This window comes from Castanea sativa, chromosome 12, assembly GCF_040712315.1.
Source record: "Castanea sativa cultivar Marrone di Chiusa Pesio chromosome 12, ASM4071231v1".
NCBI lineage: Eukaryota > Viridiplantae > Streptophyta > Magnoliopsida > Fagales > Fagaceae > Castanea > Castanea sativa.
This window is the reverse complement of record NC_134024.1, coordinates 33,405,200-33,418,598: the sequence shown is the minus strand read 5'-3', so window position 1 is coordinate 33,418,598 and position 13,399 is coordinate 33,405,200. Positions and strand designations below refer to the sequence as shown.

Here is a 13,399-nt window from a genome sequence, read left to right as displayed (position 1 = left end):
ACTAGGAAAAAAATCTCTCACGAAAACCTGCAAGCAAGTTCAAGTTCAGATGACTAATATTTTTTGGGCCAATTGGAGGTAGACAGATCAGGGATTGTTACTGAAACACTTTGTACGTACGACAGTCTAAGCATTATAAATGTGATTTAATTGTCATGTAGAAGACACGATGATCATCCAAGGTGGGTCTAGACACCTTGTCATTCTCATTCCTCTATCCTTCTCAAAGTCATTAGGGTGTGATTTATAGGTTCTCCAAGAAAGAGTTCATTGAACAGTCCAGATATTCAAATAATTTTTATCAGCAAACAAATTAAGTTGCAAGTTAACATATTTGATCCACACGTCAGAATTGTGGCACAAAAGTCATGTCCCTAAATCTTCTGTTCCAAAAATTGGGTTGCATTCATTCACTAATGCTCAGTCAGATATTAGCTGATTACGAAAGTGCAGATATCATAAATCATCATTTCAAGAACAATACACACCTAATTATTAATAATAATATCACTTAGAAACAGAGGAAACTACTGCATTGCATAATTTTTTTTTACATAAAATCAAGATAATGCTTCAAATTCTCAAGAAACTCCAAGAAAAGTAGTATTTATTGTACTGTACCTGATTGTAGTTCAAAGTCTCAGCGCTTGGATCCATAGCTGCGAGTGTTCCGACCTCCTTTCCTTTATAGTAGACGTAAGACTTTTTGAGCAGCTCCCAAGCCTCTTCCACCATGGCATTGCTCTCTCCATTACCACCAGCACCGTTGGATCTGAACATCGGTGAACTGTCTATCTGATCAAAGCTCTCAAGGCTCATGCCAACACTCGGACACGACTTCAGCGTCATGAGCTTCGACATGCTTGGAATCTCTGACACTGACACGGACACGGACACGTTCTCATTGCACTTCATCCTCACACTCTTCTTTGGCTTCGGTGTTGGAGCCTCTCCTTTCTCCGAAGAATCCCACGCTTTTTCCAGAGACTCCTCTTCTTCTTTCGACTCCAAGCCTCCTTCGGAAATTGAAATTAGAGATTGCTCTTCGGATTCTTTCTGTTTCTCTTTTGATTCCAAGCTTCCTTTCTCTGAAATTAGAGATTTCTCTTCAGATTTTGGACTTGCATTTTTCGATGAGCCAGAAGGTTTGTCCAAATATGGATAAATCTCTATATAATCTGGCAATTTCTCGATGGCTTTTGAGCCTTCCTTATTCAGAGGATCAGAATCTTTCTCAGGCGAGCTTGACTCATTTTCAGTTGCCGAAACTGAACTGTCCTTGTATTGAAGATCGAGCAACCATTCCGCGACCTCAGCTTCTTGGACCGAGAGCTCGTTCGCTCCGGCCGGTGACTCTGCTTGCAAAATTTCCGACGAGGTTCCAAAGAGAATTCCGATTTCGGAGTCATCGCTTGGCTCATCGTTTTTCAAAAGAGCGAAAAGTTGAGCGAGAGTCGGAGCCATTCTAGCCATTTTAGAGAGAGAAAATAGAGAGTTTTTAGAGTTCAGGAACAGGAAGAGAAAAAATCTAGAGAAACAGTGAACTACGATAGATTCTTGAGAGAGAGAGAGAGAGAGAGAGAGTGTGTGTACGTACAGCACAGTTTACATAGAAATTGGCTGCAAAGAGAGAGAGAGAGAGAGAGAGAGAGCGGTTGTTATATAAATGCTGGTTTGTTTTCAGTATCAGTTTCTGTTTTGGCGGTTAGACTCTTAAGACTCTGAGATTTGCACTTGAGTGAATAAATGGGGCTTACTTTTTAGAAATGTTTACGAAGATGCCATTGGGGTGCGCGGGATGCTAAGAATTACTGTTGGGTGGCCGTTATGCTTTCAGATTTAATTAACTAAGGTGGCGTTTGGTACGGGGTAATGTTTTAGAATTTTCAGAAATGTTTAAAGATTCCTATGTTTGGTTGTAAATTACGCTAGGGAATCAGATGCTAGAGGAATCCTTAAACCCCCCTCAGTAGGAATGTGGATTCCCTTTAAAACAGGTGGGAATCCAGATTCCCAAACTTAAAAGAAATTGTATTTTTTATAAATTGACAATTTTAACCTTTTTTCTTTATCATTTAAGCAATTAAGATAAACTATAAAACAAATTATCAATATCTTCTCTCTTGTCTTTATCTTTTCCCGCCAAAACAACATAAACAGGATAAATAACTCTACTAATAGTTATTTTTGTATTATTCTTGTCATTTTGAAATGTTAGATCACAGTTTTAATGAATGTGTTGCTAATTGATATTTTATATAATGTTTTCTATCTATCTATATAGAGTAAGATATTTTTTTTAAAGGACTAATTAATAGTTTATATTTTTTTTTTCATTATTTATTTAAAGGAAGATTTTTTTTTTTTAATGGGCTTCGTACTTCACATTCAAATTTAAGGACAAAATGGGAAAAACAAATAATTCTTTTAAAATTCCTGGGAATACGCCAAACATTATCATCTCACATTCCTGAGAATCTCCTAATGAAACCAAACATAGGAATAGCTACATTCCTAGGAATGTGATTCTTAGGAATCACATTCCTGGAAATCTAGATGCCAGAAGTAATGTGGATTCTCCGTACCAAACGCCACATAATAGTAATTTTCTAAAAAAAACTAGATAATATTCATAAAATAATGTTACAGACTACAACCCGTCAAAATACATGTTGAAATTCACGGTGTGAATACTAATAAAAAACCCTCAAAAAAAAAATTAGCTTCTATAAACTTTATTGAAAAACATAATTAAGTGCTTTAAAATTGTGGATTTTAGTTAGCTTAACTGATAAATTTTTTGTGGTTAAATAAAATATCTGGGGTCTATCTACACAAAAAATAATTAGTATCTTGGTCTAATGATAAAGAGTTCTTATTAGATGTGGATGCTATAAGTTGAAACTCTCTCTAAAAAAATAAAAAAACCCTAAAATTAATACCATGCAAAGAATAAGAAATTAATTACAACAAAATTTTAAGTTAGATTTTAACTTAATGAGAAATTCAAATCCATGTGAGTTTTAATGCTTATGGAATATATATATATATATATATATATATATATACATATATTAAATTTACCTGATTACACTTTGCACTCTAAACTACTTGAATGCACATTTTGCACATTAAACTATGACATTTGCTACACTTTGCCTTCTGACATTAATTTTATTGTTATGTTGGATGAAAACTATAGCACATGATTTGCATGTGAGTTTTGCCTAAGTGGCATAATGTTAAAGGACCAAAAACCCTTTTTCCAATCAATTAAAAACAAAATTTTCATTCTTTATTTTTTACTCAGCTCTCTCTTTCTCTCTTGTGTAGCAGCTCCTCTCTCCAAATTAAAATATATGTAATCCTAAATCTCCAAAGCAAAATCATCCATGGCTCCACCATCGCAACAAAATCCCAAAGTCCCCAAATCAAAATTTATTCAAAGTTCTGAACAAATGTAGTACCTTACCACCGGGAGCTTTTCTTTCTTACTTTTTTGAATAAGTAGCAGCACAGTGATGCCCATTTTCTATCTAAACCCTTTATTGCCAAAAAAAGGTATTTTCTATGTTGTAAAATAGCAGGTAAATGAAAAGGATTTTATTTGATGGACATAAAACACAGATTAAGTAGTTTACTTAAAACAAATTCTTGAAGAGAATTGAACAGCCATAATATAATATCTCTAGAGATTACAACACAACGACTTAACTTTTCTTAAATTTAACTTTTGAGTTTTGACTGCTCTATGAAAAACATAAGGATTTAATACCATCTTCATGATTAGATCTTTTGCACTCTTTGAAATCAATGCGATGGTTCACTTACAGAGTCAATTTCTCCTCGCAGTACAGCTTTCAACAAATTTTGATTTGGGGACTTAGTATTAGTTTGGATTGCGCTGAAAATGTTTTTCAGCGCGTTTGCGTTTTAAACAGTGTAGGGACACGAAATTCCCAATCTGTGAGAAACAAAAATAGAGAAAACGCACGCCAAAGAAAAAAAAAATCACTTGCATAAAATAGTATTTACGTGGTTCGGCAATTTGTCTACGTCCACAGAGTTGTAGAGATTTCACTATTATCAGGGAAAAATACAAAGTACGGCTACAGTTTTTCACTTTATCAAAAAACGACAACAACAGAAACCTTAATCACCAAAAAATAGTGTTTTCTATATCCTGCGCACATAATTCACAATGGGTTACAAAACAAGCCAAAAACTTTTTCCTAGGGGTGTTGCTCCTGAACCCCTAAAAGGCTTGTCCATAAGCACTACAGCTTGGACCTATCGGCCCAAGCCTCTACTCCATAAACTAAGCTTCAAAAAATCTTTCATTAAAAGCCACACAACATTATTCTAGTCGGGTCGTCAACCAAATCAAACACAACTAGACTCCACAAAGTCCAACAAACAATGGATCTTGTACACTAATCACGGGGTTCGCAAGTACGGAAAATTCAGTAAAATTTTCATTAAAACTGTTAGGATGTGTGCCCTTAAATCCTATTGTATGATATTATATATGACATTATGTATGACTTAATGTTGTAATTAATAAAATTGTTTTATTATTATCTAAAATAATGGTAACATGAATATTGAGACATTTTCATATTGTCCATGAGATGCATAGTATGTGATTTAGTTACAGAAGATATAAATCACAAGTTGTTTGTAAATTCAGAATTGTAGTTCGTAGTTAGTGATAAAATTAGGCATTTCATCTGCGAAAACTATAACATATCAACTACGATGATTTGTCTTGATCATGGAAGTGGAGACTTCTAGTTGGTATGTTGATATGTTTTAAGAGTTAAAACATATTGAACTGGACCGCTGTGAGATTTATTATTCTCCTAATAACTGTCAAATGAATAATAAACTCACGACTTCTATTTACATGAACTTTTAATCATGAGAGGATAATGGACCTGATCATGAAGTGTAGGTTGCTTTAATATATCAAGAGTGAGGTCTAAAGTCACGATCAAAATCTCAGTATGTTGGGCAGCCGCATTTAGTGTCGATGGAACATACATTCTCAAGATGGAATTCATAGTCTCTTAACGGAGATATAAAATATTCTCTTGAGATAAATTTAATGGGTTTGGTTATTCATAGTGTTAGGCCTAACCACTTTAGTAAGGAGTTACTAAAGTATATATTTATGGAATTGAATTTCATAAATATATGATGAATAACTTAAATGATTAAATCGAGTACTCAAGGAATTAAGATGTAGTAATTTACAAAGTGACAGTCTACTTTTATGACTTTGTATTACTACAAATATTTTATGAAGGGGTTGCATGTATAATAAAGTCTTGAGATATAATTGATTAATAAGGCCTAGAGTGCAATTATATTTATATAGTGGTATTAAATATAATTAATGGTAACTTTGGACTTGTCAAGAGTTGACAGAAAAGCCCAAAGCCCATTGGAGCTAGTGTTTTATTGGTTCGTTAAATTTCCGCTGCGTATGTATTGTATGCGATACAAACACGTGATTTTCCAACACTTTTCAAATCAATTTTTCTAAAAATACATGACTCATGCAATTCATTCAACATGTCATCTAGCCTAGGGATGGAATGTCTATATTTTATCGTAATGTAGTTGATAGCCCTACAATCAACACACATTTTTCAAGTTCCATCCTTCTTGGGCACAAGTAGCATCAACACCGCGCACGGACTCATGCTTTCTCACGTGTCCTTTGGTCAACAACTCCTCAACTTGCCTTTAAAGTTCCTTTGTCTTCTTTGAATTACTCCTATAAGCTAGTCGGTTAGGAATCGTCGCACCTGGCACAAAATCAATTTAATACTCTATTCCTCTAATAGGTGGCAATCCACTAGGCACATTGTTAGGAAACACGTCCTCATATTATTGCAGGAAAGAGACAACAACAGTAGGCAAAGATTTGTCAAGTTCATTAGTATTAAAACATTCCTCTTTGTACAAGAGTACAAATATAGGCTGGTTTGTATAAAATGAACTCTTGACATCACTCGCCTTAGCATAAAAACTCACTTGTTTTTTTATTTTTCTCTCATTTTCTTCAATATCTCTTTCTTTTCACTCTTTTTTTTTTCTTTCACTCTCTTTCTCATCGTCTTTTTTTGAACTCTTGGTCTCACAATTTTTTTTTTCAACTCATTCTCTCTTTTCAATTTTATTTGATCTTCATACACTTGTCTTGGAGTCAACAATACAAGAGTAATGGTTTTATTGTCTTTTACAAAAGAATGTCTATTCTTGAACCCATTATGATTAACCTTCCTGTCAAATTGCCATGGTCTGCTCAATAATATGTGACCTGCGTGCATTGGAACAACATCACAAATTACTTCATCCTCGTACTTTCCAATTGAAAAAGAAACTAGCACTTGCTTATTTACCTTAACCTCCTCATAATCATTCAGCCACTGTAACTTATACAGTCTAGGGTGTTTCAAGGTAAGTAAATTCAAATTTTCAACTAAAGTAGTGCTAACTACATCAGTACAACTTCCCCCATCAGTGATCATATTACATATCTTGTTGTTAATGTGGCATTTAGTATGAAAAATATTCTCCCTTTGTTGTTCCATTTAGTCCTTTTTGACCTAGGCGCTTAAAACATGCCTAGCCGTAAGTGGCTCACCCTTCATCGGATACTCCATATCATCATCACAAGCGTCCTCAGGCGATGGCAGTTTGTCATCATCGCCCTCGCTTTCAGTTTCCACCTCTCCATTAACATGTTCTATCATGGTCCTCTTATTTGGGCATTGTGAAGCTATGTGACCTACTCCTAAAAAAAAAAAAAACACTTAATATCATGATTATGAGTTTGAGATTTGGTTTTACCTTTGTAGACGCTAGGAACTTCATCTCTCCTTTTTGGTGGTTCGGTTTTGAGATTATAAATAGCCCCTTTGTCTTTCCTCCCATTCTACCTCCGTGATGTAGAGGAGTCCGGATTTTGAAATGTGCAACACGTTGGCAATGTTCCAACTCCACATAGTGTTGTACCATGTCCTCCAACTTCACATAGTGTTGCAACTCCACCACGTTGGCAATGTTCCAATTCAGCCAATTCAAAAACATTGCCATGGTAGCTTCTCTATCCTCCTCTACATTAGCCCGAATCATGGCAATCTCCATCTCCTTGTAGTAATCATCTACACTCCTATAGCCTTGAGTAAGCCTTTGTAATTTCTGATACAAGTCCCTATAGTAGTGACTAAGGACAAACCACCTCCTCCCACATCTCAATAGGCCTCTCATGATTTCCTCCTGTTCATCACAAGTTAATCCCACCATATGATAGCATAGTCAGTAAACTCAATGACAACGAGTTTTACCTTTATCTCCTTGGAGTAGCTGTGGGCCTGTGGCACTCAAAAATCAACTTCACCTTCTTGTCCCATTCCAAGTACGCTTCAGGATCGTTTTTCCCTTGGAACAACGGTATCTTCATTTTGATCTTTCCTAGGTTTCTATCAATCCCATCTTGCCATCTCAAATTTCTTCGGAAACCTCTACCATGCCTTTCTCCCTTTGGCACAAACTTGCCCTCACCATTCACTAAAGTTTGATCCTTTTTCATCTTTGAACTCATCCTCGCGGTTGTCATCTGAATCATCCATGTGCGCACGCCTTTCTTGCCTTCTAGCATTAGGGACTTTTTGGGGATGCTCCTCATGCAAAATAGCAATAACAGCGTCTTGCCTATTTATCCGATCCAAATCTCATTAAATACCACGTTCACGCGTTCAAATTGTTGTTGCATAGCATGCACCATAAAGGACTCCTCCTCCTCTTCTTCTTTGTTTGATGTGTCGCCCCTGGAAGATATATTTTTGAAACTATAAAGAAACGTTAGAACTAATTTCTCACGACACTACCTCATGTATTTGCACTCAATTTATGTCACTCACACTCGTGCTTCACTTGTAAATTGGCTTTTTTCCGATATTAGTCTCACACTTTCTTGCCTTTTTCCACTCGTAGCTTCCCTTTTTTAGTTCTTTATTAAACTAATAAACTTGATCAAGAAATTCAACTTGCAATATTTAAACCGATACCGACAGCAAGAAAATATTATAGAAAAAACAAATCAAAGGAAGAGGACAATATTTTGGTTTGAGAAAATTGAAACTATGAACAATTTTTTGTTTTTTGTTTTCTTTTCTGACGTTTTTCACTTTTTAATTTTTTTTTTTAACTTGGTGTACGTTTTTTTAACTTGGTGCATGACACAAAGCAAGAACAAGGAATGCTGAACACAAACGAAACAAGATAGGACGATAACAAGAAGCAAAAGATAAAAGGATAGTAAACCTAATTTTAGATTCTGTATTTCTTTTTTTTTTGATGAGTTTATATTTTGTACTTTGATACCAAATGATGCGAATCTCTATCAACACGCTTTGAGACTTAAGAAATAATATTGGAATACTTGCCCAAGAAAGCTAAAATTCAGATTTTTTTTTTATAATATAGATAACCCTGACCTGATGTTTATAAATGAAACACAAACCAAAGGTATAAAGTAACAAACCCTGACCTAGTGATTATAATTTGAATGCCAAAAGAAAGAATCCTTGATAAGTTCACAAGTTTAGTGAAGGACCAAAAGAAGAAGCAAGCCCCACGTTTTTCTATGATTTTTATTCAATAATTCGTCCCCTGATTACAATGAGTGCATGCTATTTATAAAACATAACTAAAAAAGGACTAAATAATAGAAGCCTAAAATTAAGGATGATTTGGTCTGAAAATAAAAAAGGAAGTAGATAAAAAAGGAATAAATAATAGAAGCCTAAAATTAAGGCTGATTCGATCTAAAATTAGGAGCTCCTCCATGCCAAAAATAGACTGAACTGGGCAAGGAAATCACGCCTAAGGAAAGAAAGTCAATTAGCCATTAGCACACACTATTGTTGGAAATTAAGCCCAATTAAGCAAAATCAACCCTATCAATAGCTTGCATTAAATTTATTACGCCTTCATCTTCCTTTAGGCCAAGCCTGGAATGCCCCATTTTCAGCCTAAATCTCTTGAATTAGCCTATTAAGTGCTTCTTTGATCTTCTTGGATCTTGCTCTAGTAATAGACCCAACTTGAATAAACAATGGATCATTTAATGGTGCTTGTTGATTCTCATCATATGGACTTTCATTTTTCTTATGTTTTTACTGTGTAATTTGTAGGCAACTTGGTATTTTAAAAAAAAATGGCAACTGATCGTAACACAGGACTGTCCAAAAAGACATTTGTTTTTGGTTTGAAAGTGTCGGTGTTAATGGGGATCACCGTCGGGTTGTTTATTGTAGTAATCCTTGTGTTGCTATCATTTTGTCTTACTTCCCAAAAGAAATCTAAAAAGGGGTAATGAAATGCTTCCCCTTAGCCAAATTCCAGCTGTTTCAGAGGAAATCAAAGAAATTAAGGTTGATCAAGCTTTAGTAAACCATTATTTCCCCAAGATGGTGCTTTTCTTACCCTTACTTTTTGTGAACAGGCCTTCTTTGCAATCCTGAAAGCAAACTTTTTTATTTTGTTTTTATTTTTGTATATCATCTTTCCTGTCTTTGTATACGCCTGTATTTTGTAAATACAATTTTTTGGTTCAGTCAGTTGGACTAGGTCTTGGAAGAGAGGTTCTTTGCATGAGGTTCACCCCTCACTTGGACTTGGTAGTTTTATTGTTTCTCAATACTAATTTTGTATTGAAAGCTAGGGGTCTATTCCTCAATGCTGATGTTTTTTTAGAATATGAAAGATTAGCTCTCACCTATAAACACCCAAACGTGAACCGAATACAAATACCTCAAATAACCTGAAAATTTGTTTCTCACCAATACTAAATATTTGCATCAACGTTAGCAACAAAATTTAAATTCCCAATGGCCATTTCAAAATCGTACCTTTTTCCTGTTAAATCGTAATGGATTGTTTCATAGATCCCCATATGTTTCGCGAAAAATTGATTTTTGCATCAACTAAATTTGTTGCTAGGAGACAGACTAAGTCACTTGTGTTTTAGGTGAGATCGTGGAAGAGACTAAGCTGCAGAAGTTTACATTAAGAAGGTACTCGAGTTCACAAAAATCAAGTACTGTGTACTATAATAACAAGATGCCCGATTTGTACTCGAGTTCTATGAACTCGAGTATGATAGAGTAAAGTAATCGAGCCGGACTCGAGTTCTATAACTCGAGTATGGTGGAGTAATGTATCCGAGCCAGACTCGAGTTTACAGAGCTAGAGTACTATGTATGTAACTAACGTAGTACTTGAGTGCTAGAAACTTGAGTTTAATCAACAAATAACTCGAGCTTATAGACATCGAGTTCCAGGTGGAATTTTTAATGTGCAAAATTCCAGCTCAGCCATTGCTACGCTAGCAAACTTAGTAGGAACTCGAGTTCAGAGAACTCGAATACTATTCAAAACTTGATTTCAAGAAGCTTGAGTACTGAAAAAATGGTATATTGCTAAATATTTTCCAAAAAGTGGTAGATTGCCACATAGTTTCTAAACACGTGGTATTTGACTATTTTCACCTCTATATTTCTAGGCATGTTCATGGGTCCGGCCGGTTCGGGTTTGGGCCTGAACCGAACTCAACCCATTTGGATTAGGTGGTTGGATCTTAGAACTATATTCGACCAAATAATCAGGTCAGACCCGGTGTTTTAGGCCACCGGATAGGTGGGTCGAAGTTGTTGGTTAGGCAGGTTTAGGCCATTAATTGGTCTTAAGTTTTGGACTTCTGTGAAATTCATTTTAGTTCAATTTTTTTAGCCTTTTTAGCCCAAATTAAGGAGTTTGGCGGTTTTAAAAATTAGTTGGGTGTCATATTTTTTAAATTTTCCATATAAAACAGATTGGGCCTCCCTTTCATTTTTTTTTTAAATGGGCCTTCAAGATAAACTTAAATTAAGCAACTACTCCACTTATAAATCCATTGGGCCTTCAAAACATATACATCTTGGACAAAATACCTCACCACAGGACACAAAATAAGCCTATTTTTACCACCTGTTAAGCATTAAATATCCTAGACAAAGTAACCCACCCCACCACACAAAATAAACATATTTTTACCACATTTGTTAAGCATCCACACATTAACCACAATAAATAAACAAATCAATATATATTGTAAAAACTGGACAAAGAGCATAACACAACTAACAACACACGAAATCCTATTTTCACCACTTGTGACTTGTTAAACAACCACACATTAACTACCCAAAAATTAACACAACAAAATAACCTGGACAAAATAGCAAAAGACAATACACAAAACATGCCTAGTTTTACCTCCTAGCAGTAAGCCAGTAGCTTAACACAAGTCATATATATTCAAGAAAAATCCATAGGCATAAAAGCCAGTCTTAACACCTATGTTAAACCTTCACCTGCCAACCACACAACAAGTAATATTTCCAACAACAAATAAGCCAATCACAGCAAGCATAAGCTACCAATTTATACTGCAAATCTTCCATCTATATATATTAGTAAGCCATATAGGCTGAGAAGGAAATTAGATTACTACAGGTTTTTAAAAGAGCTTCCAAAATGTTCCCAAAAGGCTGCCTCCTTTACAAAATAAATTATTCCTCCTACAAAAGACAAAAAAATATTTAACAACTAATACATTACTACCATATACAAGACCAAATAGAAAGGGCAGCAAGTTTATAACAGTAAGAGGCCAAAAGGGCAGTAACATTCCAAGTCAGTTATCAGTCTTCAACACTAATTAAGGGTCATTTGCCTGAGCTAGAACCCAATTTGGAGCCGGTGATGATTGTTTATTTAAAACTAGAATAGAAAAGGAAATAAATACAATAGATTAAATTTTGTTTGAATACATGAGACATTCAATAATAATTAATAGACAATTAGTTTCAAAATTTAAACATATTACCTAAATCATGAAATTCCTCCTCCAACGCCTCAACCTCATTCCTTGATTGGCGATGAGAAATCGAAACTATGGCTCAAAGTCAATTTTGTGCACATTCAAGGTTTTGAACCATGAGAGGGGAGAGAGAACTTCGAAACGGATCAACAATGCGGCCTCCGGTGCTAAATGCTGACTCAAATGCAACATTCGAAACTGGTACAGCCAACACATCCTTAGCCACTTTGGACAACAGTGGGTACCTACTAGAATTTTCCTTTCACCACCCCAATACCTCAAAATTCACATATTTTCTAACATCACAATTTTCAGCCAAATATTTTTCAACCTCATTACTACAACCTACAGATTGCTCAGCTTCTAAGAAAAGCTCATATCGAGAGTGAACCATCACATATGGGTCACTAGCATCACCTACCATTTGTGTCCTCTCACTCCCACTTGGTTCTTGCACATTTAGGGAATTAACAGAACAGTAAAAAGTATACAACTTCATCAAAAAATCTTTCACCTTATCAACCATCACTTTCCCCACTGCATTCCCATAAATTTCAGAAAAAAAAACTTCAAAAACCTCAATTTTTTTCGTGGATTAAGAACCATAGCCACATATAAAAGAGGATTAATTTTATCACCTTCCCCCCACTACTTCTCAAATTTAGTTTGCATGTTTGTGGCTGTGTTTTTCAAGAGGGTGTTTTGGGATTTAACTAAATGAGAAATACTCTCCTGAATAACAAAGATCTCATCAAAGAAGGCATTTGAGGTAACATCCAAAGAGCCGGAGAACTTCTTTGTTGCATTGTAAAAAAGCCTCAAGAAAGTCACAAATGCCCTACAATTTTGGAAATCACTCATACAAGGAGATCCCAAACCACCACTATCTTCCTTGGTCCTAAAGTATGATGAATAACCATCATCTTCAAAGTCCATTCTAAGGAATACTTTCTCAAAATTTTCAGCAGTTTCTAATATGAGGTAAGTTGAGTTCCACCTAGTAGGTACATCTAGACAAAGAAGACTCTTGGACTCCATACCTAACATCTCCATAAAACTTCTAAAAGTTTGATTTCTATTGGGTGAGGACTTCACATTCCTCACAGCTTCATGCACCCTAGCAACAGATGCATAAATTTCTTCCAAACCCTCCCCCACAATGAGATTTAGGATATTGGCACAACAACTCATGTGCATGAACTTATTTTCTAAAACTGTCCCATTCCAATCTTTTGTTACCCTTTACAAAAATTTAATTGTGGTTAAATTGGAGCTAGCATTATCCACTGTCAAAGTGAATATGCTATCAATACCCCACTCACACAAAGACATCTCAATCTTTCTAGCTATAGTCTCCCCCTTATGATCTTCAACTTGACAAAAATTTAAAATTCTCTTATGCAACTTCCAAGCATCATCAATAAAGTGACATGTGAGACACATATAATTCAAATTTTGAAT

The 13,399-nt window shown here is 35.2% G+C and overlaps 1 protein-coding gene across 1 annotated transcript; it reads right to left on the bottom strand.

The window, feature by feature from the left end:
- Nucleotides 1-12,023: 12,023 nt before the first annotated feature.
- Nucleotides 12,024-13,129, bottom strand: LOC142620553 (zinc finger BED domain-containing protein RICESLEEPER 2-like). Its single transcript, XM_075793912.1, has 3 exons — nucleotides 12,667-13,129; nucleotides 12,288-12,475; nucleotides 12,024-12,197 (listed from the first exon to the last, which is right to left on the bottom strand). The coding sequence occupies exons 1-3, from the start codon at nucleotides 13,127-13,129 to the stop codon at nucleotides 12,024-12,026; spliced, it is 825 nt and encodes a 274-aa protein (XP_075650027.1).
- Nucleotides 13,130-13,399: the final 270 nt, after the last annotated feature.

Coding starts and splice junctions, on each gene's coding strand:
- LOC142620553 (XM_075793912.1), bottom strand. CDS start 13,129: ATGAGTTGTTGTGCCAATATCCTAAATCTCATTGTGGGGGAGGGTTTG. Junction 12,476..12,666: donor GATCTTTGTTATTCAGGAGA/GTATTTCTCATT, acceptor ATGGGAATGCAG/TGGGGAAAGTGATGGTTGAT. Junction 12,198..12,287: donor TCTTAGAAGCTGAGCAATCT/GTAGGTTGTAGT, acceptor GGGTGGTGAAAG/GAAAATTCTAGTAGGTACCC.